Source organism: Pundamilia nyererei, unplaced genomic scaffold (genome assembly GCF_000239375.1).
Source record: "Pundamilia nyererei isolate P.nyererei 1_Seehausen unplaced genomic scaffold, PunNye1.0 scaffold00132, whole genome shotgun sequence".
NCBI lineage: Eukaryota > Metazoa > Chordata > Actinopteri > Cichliformes > Cichlidae > Pundamilia > Pundamilia nyererei.
The window spans coordinates 206,491-225,771 of record NW_005187533.1 but is presented as its reverse complement, the minus strand read 5'-3'; the positions used below and the strand labels follow the sequence as shown (position 1 = coordinate 225,771).

The following is a 19,281-nucleotide window of genomic DNA, read 5'->3' as shown; positions in this document are numbered from 1 at the left end:
TGAGACACGACAGTGGTTAAACACGAAGCATGAATACTAGTCAATCAATCGACTCGTCAGGCAGAAAGACAAACAGGCTCTGTCTTTTTTTCCTTTTTTTTGTTTTGTCGTCTTCTTCACAAATCTGATTTCTATGTTCCCGGCTTCGTATCCGATTGGCTGAATCCGTCCCGAGACTTCGCTGCGGTGGTTAAACATTCTGAAGGATGACATCATAGCTTGTTAAAACAGAAGGATAAAAATGCTTCTTCAAAACACTTGAAAAAATTTTTAGTCCTTTTTTTTTTTTTTAAATGTTCTCCTCCCGCTGTGCTTCCTCCTTTAACCTCCAACAGATTCGGGAGGTGAAGGTGTCGCAGGAGAGTGAGTGTGTTCTTGTGATGCTTGGCTGCTCTGTATACTTGGTGTATACTTGATATTCGGTTTGTGTGTGTGTGCATATATGTAAAATGTCACATAGTCTGTGTGCACGTGCAAGGGCTAAGTGTGCGCAGATTCATCACTCCACAGCAAAGCCGCAGGTCTCCTCCACAGCAGTCAGCAGTTTCTCGTAAAGCTTCTCGTAAGACTCATAGGGAGGGATGTCTATCCTGTTGAAACTGGAGGCAGAAAAGAGTGAATTACTTCACTAACAAAAAAATAATTGACACAAATATAGACACACTAAGTGAAATCTGTTCTTACCACGTGTGAGCCTTGGGCAAGTTTTCTGTGTTAGCATCTATCAAATGGATGGTGAAGAGTCTTGGTCCTGCAGAACCTGTAGAGCCTTACACACATACATTCTAGTTATCACTGCTCTGGTACACAGAAAAGACTTTAAATAGAAAAAGCTCTCAACACTCTTTAATGGGTTTCAGATTGAAACATGCATCTAACCATTCTCACATGAAGCTAATGTTGTTCTAATTTGGGTTAAAAAGTTTGCATTTAAAGGCCTTGTATATGAGTTATGTGTTGAAAAAGTGAACTAAATGTTACCATCAAAGGAATACCAGAAGCAAAGTGTAACCAAAAGGTGTATGTTGTGTTTGTACCAGTGCATGACCCACCCTGCAGCGCTTTGAATCCCTGTAGGGGGACCCTGGTGGAGCCTGTGACAAACTGCAGAAGGCGTCCTCTCCTCTCCTCACTGAAAGCCTCCACTGCTTGCCAGAACCACCGCACCACATTGCTTTCACTTGTGCAGTGTTTCAGACGGGTGTTAGTCTTCCAGTCTGCAAGGTCTATTTTTCCTAGTCCACCAATGATCAACTGAAGAGATTTAGAGACGGGGTGGTGGGTAGGGGTTTGAGATGGATATAATGAATTAGATAACAGATTAGAAGAAGAAATTTAATCAAAACTACCAATCCAACATGCAGATATGGTAAAAGTCATATAAATATTTAATAAGTACTACTATATTGTTGACGTATCAAACGCGTACCTCAAGTTCTTTATGGTCGAAGGGTTTGAGGAGGTGCTGTGGGATGAGCTCACTGAACCCCTTCTGCAGAGCCAGAAACTGGGCTTCAATTCCACGCATAAACCTCCAGTTCACATAAAGTCTGAAATGAATAAAAAAAATAAATAAATAAGTAAACGTCTGGCAGACGTTTGCAAGTAATGTTTACACTCTGTATCCGACACAGAGTTTAGAGTACTACTGTGGAGTTATTTACCTTACATATTCCTTCTTGTTCTCCTCAGTGACGGGGACATTACGACCATTAGGCTTGAGTTCATGTTGTGAGAACTTCCCAAAGGCATTGTGCTCTACACAGAACGTGTGATCAAGTACTGAAGTGATGTCATTCTCCCTGCACACAACACATCAAAGTAAAAGCTGAAATGGAAACTATGTAGACAAGCACGCAGGACACAAACTAAGCAGTCTGCCTGTGCCAGGCTGAGAGGATTCATTTATTGGTGCTTTTGCTCACAATATCCAGACGAGGCTCTTGTGCAACTCGGGGTCGGTGGTCTCCAGGTCGTTGAGTTGGATGGGTTTGCCCAGCAGCTGTTTGTAAAAGGGCAACGTGAAGCTCCCGTTGATGTAGTGACCGTGAAAAACTGCCAGGCCCATCACACGACCCACAAAGTGGAAATATGACAGGTGGTCCTTAAAAGAAAGACAGTGTGAGACACAGCGTCGGGACTTATTAGCATTGTTCGTTATGTGGGTTTACTTGTGTGTACTCACAGGATTGATGGAGGAGTCTGGGTTGATCTGTAGTGTGTAGATATTGTCTGTGGAGTACTGGAACAGGCCGTAATAGGGGTTTAACATCTCGTGACACAGCAGGTACAACCACTCCCTGCAGACAGACACCACAATGATCACAAAGATGAAGTAGCACCAAGACTTTAGTGAAAACAATCAAATACAAGATCCTGTCTTTGTATCCAGTCTTTTGTACAAGCAGTTGATGTAGCACTTTTTCAAAACATGGGGTAAATTTATAAATTATATAGTAATTAAGTTCACAGCTGTATGTCAGACTACCCCTTACTACCTGTAAATTCTCGGTGGGAAACACTGCAGTAACATTTAACATTTAAGCGCAGGCATTAAAAGAGCTGTCACCGTGTACTTAGCACTGGTACTTGGACGATAGGATGATAAAAGCACCGTGCAGCAAATTACCTGGCCACTCCACCATAATCGAGTCCTTCCTCTCCCCTGAACTTCACCATTAGCCGTTTCTTCAAGTCTTTGGGCCTCATCTTCATTATCTGCCGGTATGACTCCTGTATAACGCACACAGCTTTAATTACAGGCTATCAGGTTTAGATCAGTTTTCTTTTGTTAATCGGTTATTTAATATTCACAGCCAGTGCTTCTGTGTTTCCTCTGCTTCCACCTGCACTCACCTCAAAGATCTCCTCTCGGGACACCTCTATACGACAGTGTCCCGCTTGAGGCTGCTGCAGCGACAGCTCGTGGCGGAGCAGCTTTAATTTGTGCACCAAATCTCTTTCGTATCGCGCTGCCACATCTCCATCCCCTCCTCCTCCGCCGCCGCCACTTACTCCTCCACCGCCCCCCTCCTCACCCCCCACATCCATCTGGGGGGCCTGGGAAGATTCCTTCACTTGTGATTGCTGACTGGAGGTGGGAAGAAGTAGAGGAGGAGAACAGAAGGGAAATATAAGGTTGTGGAAGAACGATACGCACAGGATTACACACAGCCCCATTCAGCATAAGCAGTGAAATCTACCATAAGCTCATGTTTCTGTATATCACACCAGTCAGCAGCGTTAGTAGGTCGGTGGCAGATTAGATTGGTCCATGCTTTACCTGATAATGTTGTGTAGGCGTGGGTCTGTGAACTGTGTGGTTCGGTTGTTGTGGTCCACAAAGTAGATCCGGCCAGACACGGTGCTTCGGACCTCCCAGCCTACAGGTAAAGGCCCGAGTTCCTCACAGCTCACGCTGGCCAAATCCCTGCACCAGTAACAGATAAACACAGTGAGACAGAGCACCACATTTCCACCTGTTCTGAACATGCATACTAAGTAGTATAATCCTCATACTGAACTAAACTTGGACCCCAAAGGCCCATGAAAAGCTACTAAGAGTTATTTTATTTATCTGCTGCTGAATAAGAGCATAAGAAAGACAGCGGGCATGCTCTAAAGACACATGGAGCAAAGTGTTTGTGCACTTCTTTTAGATATCGCTGCTCATTACAGGGTCGAACTGTGTATTTAGTGTCGGGTCACAAATTTGAAGAAACTGTTGAACCTCTTTGGGCTGCAAACTTTGAGAACCTTATTAAAACCAAAACATTTGTTGAAGAAATGCTTGTACATGTTTACTGTGATCAGTACCTCACCATAACAGATTTTGAAATTTTCCTCAGTGTGAAACAAAACACTTGAATTTCATCATTTTTTGGCCCTCTTTACATAACCCTTGAATCATAAACTTTAAAACACAGTCATTTGGACATGTTTATGATTAAGGTCAGCATATAGGGTCAGAAGTAATGGGCTGTTATGACAGATTTATAGTTAGCAGTAATTAATATTGCTGACATTTTTATGACCGGGGGTAGTTCGTACTGTCAAAACCATCCATAAATCTTACTAATTAAGAATTGTAAGTGGTGTAAAACTGTCACAGTCACCCATTAGCACAAATTATGAGATCATAAAACAAGATGTATCTACACAAAGTATAACTTGTAGATGAAGTATGATATAAGATGTAGATAAGGCCTAAAATGTTAGCCTGAGTGTATAAATCAAATGCTTAAAACATTAATTTTAGTGTATGGACAAGTCAACCATATCACTCTAGTTTAGAATAGAGTTATAATCCCAACTATCCGATGGTCCTCTATGAGCATGCACTCAGCAAAAGTAGGAAGGAAGACCTCCCTCTCAACATGCAAAGAAAAGTTTAAATTACATGTAAACCTACATGTGAATGCACTCACTTACAGAAACAGACTTTTCTTGTTAAGCCTTTAGAAAATTTTTATACAATCCTGAGTATAACCCTGAGAGTAGAGTACTTTAAGGGAGTGTTAAGTCTGCAGATGCAGTGGCTAAGTCTCTTTGTAGGCTTTCACCTCTTTTCCAGTTATGCTTGGACTAAATGAAGTGCAGCATAGTCATACCGTGGTATCCGGGGGTCATGCCAGGTGCTGACGCCTGTCTGTGTGTGGAGGAAGTACACCTGGCCCTGCACTGTTGTTCGCTGCTCTGTTTTAACAAGAAAAGAAAGCCATTAAATGGACTATGTGAGGTTTAGGTTAAACAAATATCTATAGCCACAACAGGAGTTCATCACTGACCGTATCCCTCTGGCAGGTCAGGCGGTTGGTGTCCATGCGGTCTGTTCTGAGGGGTGTGGCCATGACCTCTGGAGTCCTGCCCTCTGATTCGCTGGGTCTGAAGACGGCTCTCCTGACTGGGAGAGTCGAGCCGACAGTTCCCGCCTCCCGCGGCACCGGTGGAGTCGGAGTAGGGCAGCGGTTCTTCACTGAAACACCCCTCAAACACAGGCCTACACACAAACGCACAAAGAAAAACACACTGGAATCACATGACGGGTCAACTGCTTTTTATTTCAAACTCAGCGCAACAAAGACAGCAGGAGGGACAAATACTTAACAAATAGAACTAAAATAATCCTCTGACCTAAAACAGGTTGTTGTGTAACATCACATGAGATCCAAACAACAGTCTTGTATTTAAAAGTTAGGGTGTGATATTAGCAGGGTTAACATCTGGTGACACTCACCCATCATTTTCTAACAGTCCTCTACAGTCCACAACAGGGCCTCCGCTGCCAATGCGGTCTCGTGTTTGCAGGCTCACTGTAAACAAGGAGGACGGACAGGTCAGAGAGTTGACGCCGTGTTAGAGGGGGGAGTGCAGAAAATGCACACAGTGAAAGAAAAGCAACAATATGACTAATCTGTACATACGCTCCATCGCTGTCCAGCCTTACCTACAATCTGCCCCCGCACTGCATCACTGTCAGAGGGGTTTAGCTTACATAGATCTAGACGCTGGTCTGAAACAGGAAGCAAATACATTTTTATTTTCTTGACAGAGCAGCACTAAATAAATGGTGTGAAGATGTGTGTATTTAAAATCAGAGCAGTAGATAAAGACGACGGTCTTACATCCTGTGTCTTTTAGCCTGCTGATGGCATTAGAAAGCAGTCGTATGCAGCCCAGAAAACCTGCCCCCTGTCGTTTATGGATCTTCTTGTGGTTCCATATACTGATGGTGATGGAGTCTGTTTTACCAATGTAGCTAAAAAAACAAAACAAGTGACAAGTGCAACAGGTCTCTTTAATCCAGCTTTTTATGAAGGCGAGCCATTTTAAAGGTCAAAGATCTGAATGAATGAAACAATCAACATCTGTAGATCTTCTGCATCTTTAATGAGTTGTTACATTTACATATAACTGAAAATCAATTAAAATGACAAAGAATAGATGAGTTGCTGCCAAAAGTGGAGGAGTTTAAGTGTCTTCAGGTCTTCACAAGTTCAATTCAATTTTATTTATACAGCTCCAAATCACTAGAACAGTTGCCTCAAGGTGCTTTAAATTGCAAGGTAGACCCTATGATATTACATACAGAGAAAAACCCAACAATCACATGACCCCCTATGAGCAAGCACTTTGGCAACAGTGGGAAGCAAAAACTCCCTTTTAACAGGAAGAGACCTGCAGCAGAACCAGGCTCAGGGAGGGACGGCCATCTGCTGCGACCGGTTGAGGTGAGAGAAGGAAGACAGGATAAAGGATATGCTGTGGAAGAGAGCCAGAGCTGTGAGACTGACGCGGGGATTGGGGGCAGATGCTGTACTGATCTGTGGTGATGAAGAGAGCTGAGCTTAAAACTGAACCTGTTGATTAACTGGTTGACCTATGCTCCTACCTTCACCTGTGGTCATGAGCTCTTGGTAGTGACCGAAGGAATGAGGTGGCGGACACCAGTAGCAGAAATTAGTTTCCTTCGAAGGGTGGCTAGCCTCTCACTTAAACAGATTTCATACTTTCTGTGTCTGTGAGTTTGCTAGGGTCTGTTTGGGTCCCAGTGACGTCAAACTCATCATCAGACAGTCAGTGTGAGGGTCAGCTCAGGCATCCACGTACCTGCCTGTTTTTTGTAACCGCACAGATTCATCTTCAGAGAATTTACATTACAATCCACCAATGACGCATCCCATCAAGGCAGCGTACTTCAAAGAAGTATAACAGGAATGAATATTTGGCTGTAGGGTCTCCAGCAGTCCGTGTCCCCAACAGAGCATAATGCAGGCTTTAGAGACAGGGTGAGGAGTTGAGTCGTTTGAGAGGGATTCAGAATAGCGCCACTGCTACTCCACATCGAAAGAAATGGTTCGGGCATCTGAAAAGGATGCCTCCTGGACACCAGGCCTCAGGTTAGACCCAGAACCTGCTGGGTCCAACCTGCTGGCTTGGGAATAACTCAGTGTCGCCTGGTGGTGACTGGGAAGAGGTGGCTGGGGCAAGGGGAGCCTGGGTCTCTCTGTTTGAGTCCCCAGTATACCTGGTGCGTTTATTGCTTTGTGTGCTGCCGGTAATGTCTTTAAAAGTCACTTCTACTCATGCCCTGTGATAAGGCACAGGCAGCCGCTAATGTCTTTTCATGAATGATAGGTGTCGCCACTCAGACAACACCAGCACATCTGTGCTGATATAAGACAAGAAGTCAAAAACTGTTGTTTTATTTTATTCTGTTTAAAACGCACGACAGAGGACTGCTGCCTCCGTGACCTGAACACAGACAAGTGGTAGAAAATGGATGGATGGCTATGTTAAACTAATTATAATTCATTTTAAATATCTATACCTAAGCAGAAATTACTTTACTGCAAACGCATAGTAGATTTGTTTTTAGAGCTGTGGACGAGACTCACAGGTCATAGTGCTGATTCCATTTGGGGTCCAGTGTGCTCTTTACTGTGTCTGTAGAGTGGCATTGACCTGATCCGTCCACCACGACTTTGGCAAAAGGATCTGGCAGACCTGCACACAAAAACTTGTAATTAAAAATCTGTTGCCCATAAAGTCTCTCAAAATCCAAAGTGGCTTAGGTGCTTCTCATAAACATGATCTCCATGATAAAACATTTAACATAAATGGAGTTGTTGTATTTGTATCTAGACTCATACTGGCCTGCAGTTTAAAAACAAACAGGAAATTCAGTTTGTTTGCCATTCTTATTAACAGTACTTGAGATTCACCATCTAATCTGACAGGAAATGAAGACTCTAATCCAGGCAGCCTTTAACAAATTCTGACCAAGAACAAAACTGGGCACACTCGGAGAAGCTTTGCAGCCTTAAACAAACCCCTGATTGTGGGGTGACAGTCAGGGTCATTGTTGTATTCCAGCGCTACCACAGGTCAACAGTTATCCCTCAGAACAGCAAATGAGCAACATCAATGGCACTCTGTTTTCACAGTCGCTCCTATGTCACACGGGCTCTTTATAATGCCAGAAATATGCATGTGAAAAAGATCACAATCAGAGTACTTACGAAAGAAGTCTTTCTTTGCGAGGTTCTTGGCACATAATACTGCAAGAGAAAGGAGAAAAAAATTACACAAATATATGTAATATCACAGCACGTAGGCTGACACAGAGGACGCATCTGAGGGGAAAGAATGTGGGTCAGGATAAATGTATGAATGCCAGAGGACGGTCATGAAAGTGGATATGACACGGACAGAGAAGTACAGGCTAGTGTCAGGCAAAACGCACAAAGACAGACACACGCTGAAAGACCACCCACGGATAAAGCAGGAGACCACTTTCTATACCCACACCATCTTTGTAGAGTCAGAGAGCAGAGCTCAATCTGACCAAGACTGAGAATTTGTAAGTGTGTGCAAACTGTTGTTTATCATGTACGTGGGTGTACACAAAGTCTGGTTATTTGTTTCCCCAGACAGCTGGCATATGACACCCTAGGCTAGCTCTCCTCTAACACTGAAAACACAAGAGAGCAACAACTTTACAGCTATTTCTTTCTTCTTCTTCTTCTTTTTTTTTAGAAATACACTCAAGTGTTTGTTTCAGGGCAGAACAAAAACAAGCTGCATGTTGGTTTTCACAGCTGATGCAATGCAATTCAAAAGGTAAGCTGTAATCAACACGGATAATGTTTACACTTCAAGTCCACCGGGCCTTTGTCAAATTTATATGCAGTGTTTTTATTTGGGCTGGTAAGTAAAGTGTAGGGTGTATACCTGTGAGCTCTGCTTTGTAAAGAAACAGTAAGGTTTTTGTTCTGACTGCATGTGAGCTTTGTGTTTGCTGTTCGACACACTTATCTGTAAAGATCAGCTGATCACTGTGCATTAAAAAGGACCTTCAAAGTTCCGCTTTTTTTAGTTAACTGTCCTGATGTTTCATCTCTTATTTCAGCGTGTCATAACAGTCAGTATGCTTAAGATTAGATTATCATCTTCTTCCGGTGCGCTAACATTTCTAAAGGTTAAAAAAAGAAGAATGTATTGGGCTAGCTTCATTTAGTCACCATCAGCGTCCAGAAGACACTGTAGTATTTCTGGCTTCTCTTCCCGTCACAGACGACGGCAGATCTAAACTTAGTTTTAGTCATTTTTAACATTAGCTTTTAGGAAAAGAAGAATCCACACACTCCATGTCATGACTACGTGGGCAACAGCACAAATGCACAAACAGCACTTTCTGCCATAATTAGTAATCGTTTGCTTTGGAAGGCACTGAAGAGTGGAAATCACTAAAGCTGCACTAACTAACAGCTACAACTAACAACTAACAGCTTGAGTGAAAGTGACTACGTGCAGGCAAACACAGCTGTCCCAATGCCTCTAGCCTCTGCTGTCAATGCAGAAAAAAACCCACAGTTAAGCCACTGTACTGGGTTATTGACAACATATAGGTTATGTGTGGATAAAGTATGATTTCCGTTGGTGTCGTGTTGCACATTTACTCCAGTGTTACTGCAGAATGTCAGTGTGAGTCTAGTGATTCACAGTCACACTGATATTTTAAGGAAGTAAATGCAAAATCTAACATGAACAGCACATTTCTTGAGCTGGACTGCAATGTCAGCGATTTATTTATTTTTTGATTATTCTTTAAATATTAAAAATACACACCACTATGGACCAACATAAAGGTCGCCAGAAGGTATTTATGAGTTCTTGTGCTAGTTTCAGCTCAAACTGTTTGACATGACACGTAATTAAGATAAACGGCCTGCTCTGTGGCCAAAAACAAGACAGCCTGACAGAACCTTAGAAAAATAATGTGGCTTCATCTCTCTGTTGTTCATTTTCATATTAAAATGAATTGGGGTGGGGTGGGGGGGTCAAAATCAGATCTGAGTTAGAATGTGTAACCCAATCAATCACCTGCATGGAGCTTGGCAGGGGAGCAATGGGTGCATGAAGTGGGTAGGAGAGTCATCCCACACATCTGAGGGGTTTTGTGGCCTTCATTACACATCTACCGCAACTTTAAATTACCTTTCATGGCAAGTTGAAATAAGCTGACTCTGCACTTAGTCTACTTTGATGATCCCTTAATTATTTGCCCTTCTTTTTTTACCCAAATGACCAAATATTTGCGTTCCTCAACATGTAGATTTGGTGCTTTTCTTGTTTTGTGTCCATTAATAGATTTAATCTTTGAGCTTCACGCTGCTGACCTGATAAAGCAATATTTTCATTTATTACCCCAGGCACTGGACTAGATCAGTGTAATTAATTCTTTAGAAGCTGATTAAAAAAAAGTATTCTGCATATTAATAAAGATAATCTCAAAAGTCCTCCATGCAATCTACACTAACTGAACAATGCTGGTGAGACACTGGGAACATTTCAGAGTTAAGTACTGCTGGTACCGTCAGGGGAAAACAACCTTAGATCTTAACTGATCTGCCACACACCTAAACTGCCTTTTGATTCGGTTTGGCCCAGACGGCTATCTAGGAAGTTAGTCAGGCAGTCAGTGGTTTAGGATGTGATGACCAGAGTGGCACGTACGTGTCTGGTGTTGCCTAGTCCATTTCCTGTGATTAACCAATGGAGAATGGCTTCAGGATATCCTTCCCTGTTCCCTGTCAACCTCTTCCAATCCTTTCCTCCTGACTCACACATTCCACACTGAGACTTCATCTTTTCTACAGACGTAATGAAAGAAACGCAGTGTGTGAGGAAAGGGAGGGAATCGAGTTTCTAAAGTCTGCCACCTATTTCAGACTGGAAGTAAAGGAAGCCTCTGTCGCTGTCCCTGCTGTGCTATTCACCAATTCTTCCCACAATGTGTTTTCTGACTTGCTCTTCTGTGGCCCTGAATGTGTGACAGGACCTTTCTCAGCATCTCAGGAAATTCCTCATTCTGCGAAGGTCATGGCTGGTAAAAAACACACAGAGCTTACAGCCTAACAGCTCAGCTGGTTCTCAGTTTCTTTCCCCACTGTCATTTCCCTTTCTTTTTATTTGCATTTACTGCCTTTCTGTTTAAAAAAAAAAAAAAAGTATGAAAAAGCTAGACAGTCAGTATGGTAGTGATGGCGGGGGTTCTATTCATCCAATCTTGATGGGACAAGCAGAAACAGTTTGAGAGAGGTGAAGAAAAAGTGAGCCTCTTTTGCACCAGTCAGTCAGCTACATAAGGAATTTAAAAAATCACATCAACCATCTCCTACAGACGTTAGTAAACTTGCTCTACACCTCTTTGACACCAGATATTCTTTGGATAATGACCAGAAATGCACAACTGCAGCGCCTAATTAAAGCTTCCTAAATCACCATTAATGGCCGAGTGCTCCGGTAACGAAGCCAAGGTAGTGCAATCTCTTTGCACTTTGATCACAGCTCGAGTCAAAAAACATGATGAATGCTGACAAACTTCGAGCGGTCTAGACTTTCTTGTCTCAGCAAGTGCCCGCAGCCTTACAAGCAGAACAACTCGTGAGCTTATGATGATGTCATTTCCTGTATGACCTCCTTCTTTCGGCAACAAAAACAAAGCAGTGGTTGGTGGACATGTGAGCAAATATCACACCTGCTTAATAACAAGTAGCCTGCAGTACACAGACGCAGGACAACAGAAGGGCTTGCACATCTAACCCAGACAATGGTTCTGTAATGAAGAATAAGTGGACGCTGAGGCTCTTTAACCTCTTCATCCATGTTTCTACATCCTGTTTTGCATGCTTTTCTGTAAATGTGTTTCTGCACATACTGCAAGCTTAGTAAGTGAAGGGATTAGAAATGCTTATGCTGCTTCCTAAGTAAGCATGAATCTGACTCCCCCCTTCTCTCCTCTGTTGTATCCATCACACAAACACTCATTTTTATTTCACTGCTTTTTTTCTCCTTTTCTTTGATTGTTCCTCATTCCCTCGCACTTCTGTCCTCCTCTTTTCAGCTCCTTCACCCCTTCCCGCTCAAGTAACCTCTTGTCCTGATGCTGCCCTGTATTGCAGCTCAGGCAAGTTAAGCACTCAATCCGACTGACTGGCACCAAAACCTGAGCGGCACGTGTTGCGTCCACTAACTTTATCCTACTAAATGACTGATTCTTTAATTCTTTTCATGGCATTTTCCACAATAAAACACCATTCACTTACAAACAAAAACACCCTTTTCTCCACCATTTTTGACCTACTTATGTTCTGCATCTTGCCTTGACCATATTTTTGCATTCAAATGTTATGTTTCACAAGCTCAAAAACCAGAGATACACTACAGCTAGTTATTTTATTTATTTATTTTTAAAAATATTACTGCAGTTGCAAGTTTTTGGTATCAAAACTCACAAAATTAGCGTATGATCAAACACTTGGTACTTTTTTTCAAAATATTTAACACTGTGTATGACATAAATAATTTGGTTATACATTGGTTTCGATACAGAAGCTACTTCTGACTGTTCCCTTCTCACAAGCGGTGGATGCACTAGGTTGATTTGGTAGAGTTTTATGCCAGATGCCCAACCTAATGCAAACCCAGGGATTCGTGTGTCTCTGGCTGGAATTCAACCAGTATCCTTTTGCTTCCTAAACAAATGTCTATACCGCATTACACAAGTTTCAAAATAGTTTACATTTTTTCCCCCTGTTTTCATTAAGTATTTCACTTACTTAGGTCTTCCGTGTTATTCAAAGCAATACTTAAGCTTAAGAAAAAGATAACGAACACAGGAAGACACAACAATCACTTGTAAACACAACAAAGTCTCTCAGATCTGACCCAGTGTCAAACATGCTTATGTCCCTATTGCACACACACACGTGCACGCTTTCCAGATATACTGATGTTAAGGGGGGGAAACAACCAACTCTTTCTGGCAGACTAAACAGAGCTGGCCAGCCTGGCAGCATTGCACTCCCATTGGCTCATTGCACATTCCTTACCCAATTAGAATTCCACTCATACCTGTGGAGGCGGGGCACAGTCAGGGGCAATAACCTCTGGTTGCATACAAGTTTACACACACATACCTTCTCTGCTTGCTTTCATTTTAACTCACCTGATGAAACACTTTACGATAACATACTTCTTGTAGAGCTTATTTTACCAGAGTCGCTTACAGTAAACTTTATCATAAGAGGACACGATCTATTATAATCCCAGATGACTGCAGTGTTTTAACTGATTCTGATTAAAATGATTTGTTATCAGTTAATCTACCAATCTTAGTAGTATATAAAATACCCGCTTACAGTTGATACAATGACATAATCTATTTTGATCACTGATGTCACTCTTGAATGTCAAGAGTGACATCAGTCCTTTGTTATTATTTCAAACAAAAGGAGCGATGAACTGTTCTTTTGCAGATCTACGTGGCTAAGTGAGACTCAGTGATAACGTCAAGCGCAGATAACCTCAAACTGAAATGTATAAACAGTGGGATAAGTGACGAAGTGTGCTAGATCCGTTGGTCTGATTCCCGTCCTTCCTTCTTGAAATCCACTCTGAGAGGAAGAGTCAGTAAGTAAACAGCATGTGGGGCGCATTTTCAGACAGCACTTCACCACATCAGTGCTGACAGGCATTTGCTTTAAAAGACATCCATCACAATCATACCTTTGCAGTACACTGCTGCAATGTTCCATGAAAACCACACAAAGAAATATTTAGTCTGACGGAAAGCAAATTTTAGTGTGTGTCGTGGCTCAGTTTTGACTCAGGGGGACAAGGCGTCTGCTCAGCGGCTCAGATGGGTCATTTCCATTTGAATAGAGGCCCTTGGATGCCCAGTGGGGTTACATTATCAACAGTAGGAACCTTTGTTCCAGCTGTGACTGTATGTGGAGCGGAGGAGGAAACTTCTATATGACCTACAGGGCAGACTCCGACCCACAAACTGAAAAAAAAAAAAAAATATCTCAATTCGGTTGAATAAATGACCCCTGAAGAACAAACATGCTGCACTTCCTTCAGTGGGGACAAGTTCAACGAGTCCGACATTTGTGCAGCTACAGCTGACACAGCAGCGAAATGCCAATCGATACTCATTGGTAATCCGGACTAGGATGTCAAATCTAGCGGGAGATCAATTTTCATACAGGCTGCCGCTCGACATTTGCTCTCTCCCCAGCGTTACAGAGCTCGCCGCATTCGGCTGAAGCGGAGGTTTCGGCTGGTGGTCAGCACCCCCCAAAAAGGGTGTAGCTAGCAAGCGCTAGCGGTCAACATTAACCACAATGTTACTATTAGCTAGCAGGCTAAGAAGCCACTGTTAGTGGTTGATAAAGTTTCTGAGCGTGGCTTTCAAGCGTCGGCATTCACCACGACTAGCGGACTAGTCGCCTGTCTCAGCTGCAAAAACGCACAGGACAGTGAACAGCTCCTCGGCTGTCCTCTCGGTAATTTACTTAGCATCTAAGCTAACAAGCTAGCACTCGGCTGGTGTTTGCCACACAAAAACCGGATGTTTGGGCGAACAGCAGACTCGAGAGGCTCAAAGACACTTCGCGTTGTCTCGTTGGGTTTGCTAAAATCAACACGTTACCGAGCAAACACTGAGTTCCGGTTTAAACGTGCACCGTAAGCTCTTTCTTTCGCTCTCGCTTTTACCTGTCAGTCGGATTTTGATGCTGGACCCGTTCCTCCGACTCCCAGGATTCGACATCACTCCGGGAAAAACGATCACACAAACTTCCCTGTCGAGCCAGCCAAAATCACAGTTTCACCAAGTAATGGAACTGCGAATAACTTCAGTTTCCACACATGCGGTTTGCTTTTGGTTTTCTCACGGATAAAAATGTATTATTTCACCGCAAAGTCTTGCGCTCCTTCGAAATCCGACAACACGGGAGAACATTTTCGGGCAGGCTCAAGCACGTACTGACGTATTGTTCTCAGTGTCTGTACAGTACGTGCTCGCTCCGGGAAGCGTGGGCGTGCCCGTGGTGATCAGATTCTTTCAAGTCTTTAGACATTCTGTTTTGGTTTTTATTTCAGTAATTAGGGCCCGGGCACTAAAAGTACGAAGACCCTACTGGAATTGCTACGTTTATTATTATTCAGACAAAACAAGTGGCTTTTTGAGGGCTTTAACATACTTAAAAACAGAGAAAAAATAAAGAAATGTTGCACACGTGTCAGGTCTGGTAAAAAGAAATTGGTATTTTAATAGTTTCGCATATGCGTGGTGCAAAATGGCTCTAGAGCGCCACCTATGCGTTGTTAAATAAAGTCCTATGACCACATAGTTTGAGCTACATGAATGAAACATACCAAGACGAACAAAAAAGTAATTGGGCCCATCAACGCAAACCCAACAGGAAGTCCACCATTTTGAATTGAATGTGAGATTTTGGCACCGATTTTGCCATTTCCAGGCGTTGTACTTTTGCGAACTCCTAGGAATTTAATCAGATCAGCTTCATATTTGGTCTGTGTCAACTACACACCTGGGCCATTTAATTTACAACAGCATTCATTTTGTTAAAAAAACAAAACAAAAATAGAACAACACACAGAACGGGCCAACATTTAACTAAAAATTGTTCAACTCAACAAAACTCAATCATTTTGCTGAAATGATACTGCTAGGTGTTTTGTTAGCTAGGCTATCTCACCTTGTTCAGGGATATTAGCTTCAAGGGGCGGTGTAAAAAGCATTTTTTTGCGTTTTTAAAAGTGACAGTTATGGATTGAATTTGATTGCTAAACATAATTTTCACATAGTTTTCTTTTTCGTGTTCAACACTTCAAGCAAGCTAACATCAAGTGTGTGACAAACTCATAGTCGATCGATGTGGTCTGTGTGTGCCAGGCCAGCAGTCAAATCAGTTAAGATATGAAGATGCCTCTGTTTAGAAATATATGACCAAAAGAGGGTATCTTAAGGTGTGAGACGCCCCCTGCTACAGGGGAACGTCACTTACATTGTTGTTAAAAAAGCATTTGCTCCCTTCCAGATTTTATGGACTCCAGTGAACCACAGTGAGATCCATTAACCACAATTGGAAAAGAACTTGTAACAGTCGTGAACCTTACCAGGAGTGGCTGGCCTACCAACATTCAGTGCATCGATGACTCATCCAGGAGGTCACAAAGAACCCAGAACAACATTAACGAACTGCAGTCCTCACTCGCCTCAGTCAGAGTTCATGATTAAACAATAAGAAAGAGACTGGACATAAATGGCATCCATGGAAGTGTTCCAATGAGAAAACCACTGGTGACTGCAAAGAACAAAACGCCTCGTCTCACATCCACCACAGCTCATCTTGATGATCCCCAAAACTTTGGGAAAACATTCAAAAGTTTCAGAAGGGTTAAACAGTCCAAAATGTCTCTACAGAAATGTGCCACCACTGTAAAATGTACAATATGGACGATAAATATAGCCACTATTTACAGTTTTCACACAAACATTTTCGCACCAGTGTACCGCAGTGAAGTGTTGCATTATTTGCAGGTGTACACCATAAATCTAGAGAGTCGTTATCTGATGGTTCAAGGGGTCCCAGAAATTGGGGTTATAACTTGATTCAGCTGTTTGCCCTCTATGGAGCTGTAGAGGAGTATAGGCCCCTGGATGAGTATCCTGCTGAGGAGTTCACAGAGGTCTACTTTGTAAAGTTCCAGAAACTGTTCGTTATGCATAACTGGCAAAGTCTGAAGAACCTTCGGAATAATTTGGTTTCAGTTCAGCAAAGCGACACATGGGTGAGAAAAGTTTCTATGGTGGTGTGCTGCACATGTGCTAAGTCCGTATAATTTTATATCTATAGGTTAGATTTTGCTTCACAAAATCCACCACTCCAATAAACAACAACTTAGTTCCACCTTAGTCCGAGCAAACCTAAGCTAAGATAATCACACACACACACAACTAGTCACTTTACATCTTTTCATTGTTTCTTTGTACATTTCCACAATTTCCCTTTGGCACTTTTCTTTTAATTTGACTGGGATCTTTTTAAATGATGTTGATTTTTACACAGAAAGAGGACACGCAAGAGGAGCCTTCTTCATCAGAAAAAACTACCACGTCAGACGACAACAACCTCACACGCAAACAAACCTCTGGAAATGACAATACAAGGGAAACTTCAAACATCAGCTGCTATTTAGACTTTACTCTTCTGCTATTACCTCCCCAAGAACATCATTACTATGGACCTAAAAGTCAACATAGGGTTTTACTGACAGAGGATAAAATAGGGACTTTACACAATACCTGTGCTGACACAGCGAGAAGTGGATTCAAGGTGCAAATAGACCTTCTCAAATAGAGACAAGCAGCACATCAGACCACTGCAGTCAGATTTCTCCTTTGGACCACACACTTGGGAGAACCCTAAAGGCAAAATGGAAGAGGCTGAGGAGCCCTCCATTACTGTTTCTGGTCATAATGAGCCTTTGATTGGGCCAAAACTACCAGAACTATCCATTTTTTTTATTTAACAAATTTTACATCACAGCACTGCGGCCATTGAGATTAATATTAAAGATGTTTAGGCTGATTATGCAGGTATGCGATTTCTTTATTCTTCCATTTGTTCCTGAAATACACTTCCTTCAAACATCTCGACTCTCTGAAAAAATAAGAAAAGCAAACTGTCAGATTGAGAATTTTTGAATTTCTGAAATTTAAAGAGCTTCTCATTACAGATTACCCTGAAATCAGGAAGGCAGTGTCCAAAAGATTCCAGGAATAGGTTCTCATCTTTCACAACCTTTTCAAAATATTTAAAAGACACATTGGCATCAAGATCATAGTCCTGTGGGAGGAAGCACCATTGGCAGAGCTGGTAAATTATTTACAGACCTGAGAATTTTTTTAATATTTTTATTTTTTGGAAAACCACGTGAAAACAGTTTTATCTGTGCAGCAAACAGCTCACCATCTTTTTCAGTATGATCTCCACCAGGTCTTTGATTCCTTCGTCAGGGTCCTCATTGGGCCGTCTGATGAGCCTCTCCTTCAGAAAATTGAGCATCTCCTCTCTAGAGATGGCATTGTCACCATTCAAGTCGTACATGCTGAAGCAATCTGAGCCATGCCAAACATAGGAATTTGTTTTAGGCAGATAAGCTACATGTGTTAAGGTGTGAGAGAAGCAAAAAAAGTAAGATTGAGGAATTACATTAAATTTTTTCATCCAAGGTGCACCGAAGAAAAACAGGCAGTCCCCTCAATCCACTCTTCCATGCCGACAACGCCGTCTTTGTCTTTGTCAAATGTAGTGAAGACTGAATGACAGACAGTTACACTCACAACATGTCTTGGATTTAATTATAGATTTTAATTGTTTGTATTGAAGATATTGTTCATTCCCAACTCTGTTCTCCTGGACAAATGTACTGAAGGATATGATTTCATCATTTTGAAAGAGCTGGTGGAGGTGAGTGATTCCTTTGTGCTCCCATATTGGAAAGTGGACAGGGCTATTGTATAATAAGAATTGTGGGTTGTGCCAAATTGGAGAGTATTTACAGGGTGATAGTGATGATTTGGAGATTTAGTTTACTTGCCACCATTTTATCGACATTTTACTATAAATAAATATAAATAACTGTAAATTGAATACCTCTACCTGTGATCCTGTCATCAATCAGCCCAAAGATGCTGTGCAGTATACTTAGGAACCTCCCACTGTCCAGACTGTGCACTGCTCTTCGAGAGTTGTCAGACTCCACCATAAGCAGGTTAAAGTTAACATTTAAAATTGTGTTTTAAACATAAAAAGCTACAAATATTTTAGTGAATGTTGTAAAAAATGACTCGAAAAAACATGTTTTTGTAAGGTTTTGAGCTAAAAGTGGAAAAATGTTGCTGTTAATTCCAGCATGTTTCAGTTTACAAACGGCCCCCATAATGAAGAGCACTAAACTACCGCTATAACAAAGTTAGCCGAGTTTAGCCCGGAGATTTTCCGATTCAGATCGATTTTAGCTTGAATAAAGTGATATCGAATCATTAATCCTCAATTGATTTTTTATAGGTGTAAACCTCCAATCTGAGGAAGGCTTTCTTGTTATATGGTCGTTTTCATGGAATATTGCAAAATAGCTCCACAGCACCCCATACAAAATTTCAAAAGACCACCCCCTACTCTATGTTTCATCTATGTGTCTGAAATTTGGCAGGCTTATGTAAAATGCCAAGATGTTTTCAGGCCTCGTACTTTAACGAACTCCTCCTAGGGATTTAATCACATTCACGTGATCTTCAACGGGTGAAATCTAAAGACCTTGATGATGCTAAATTGCAAAGCTTTTCACGTTTTGTGAAACCATGTGGTCATGGCGACACGTCGACCTTCAATCACATGA

General features: G+C 42.0%; 1 protein-coding gene and 1 pseudogene across 2 annotated transcripts; both read right to left on the bottom strand.

The window, feature by feature from the left end:
- Nucleotides 1-277: 277 nt before the first annotated feature.
- On the bottom strand, nt 278-14,843 carry smurf1 (SMAD specific E3 ubiquitin protein ligase 1). 2 transcript variants are annotated; one of them, XM_013913448.1, is made up of 18 exons: nt 14,566-14,843; nt 8,022-8,060; nt 7,398-7,506; nt 5,625-5,758; nt 5,447-5,512; nt 5,237-5,312; nt 4,788-4,999; nt 4,611-4,695; nt 3,284-3,430; nt 2,857-3,091; nt 2,630-2,733; nt 2,186-2,300; nt 1,926-2,104; nt 1,665-1,802; nt 1,430-1,550; nt 1,053-1,254; nt 685-769; nt 278-599 (listed from the first exon to the last, which is right to left on the bottom strand). In XM_013913448.1, the coding sequence occupies exons 1-18, from the start codon at nt 14,618-14,620 to the stop codon at nt 500-502; spliced, it is 2,202 nt and encodes a 733-aa protein (XP_013768902.1). In that variant the 5' UTR covers nt 14,621-14,843; the 3' UTR covers nt 278-499. The 2 variants fall into 2 exon arrangements, with proteins under 2 accessions (XP_013768902.1, XP_013768903.1); XM_013913449.1 differs by having other exon boundaries at nt 685-760.
- Nucleotides 14,844-17,489: 2,646 nt separating this feature from the next.
- LOC102205183 (EF-hand calcium-binding domain-containing protein 1-like) lies at nt 17,490-18,648 on the bottom strand (annotated as a pseudogene).
- Between the last annotated feature and the right edge of the window lie 633 nt (nt 18,649-19,281).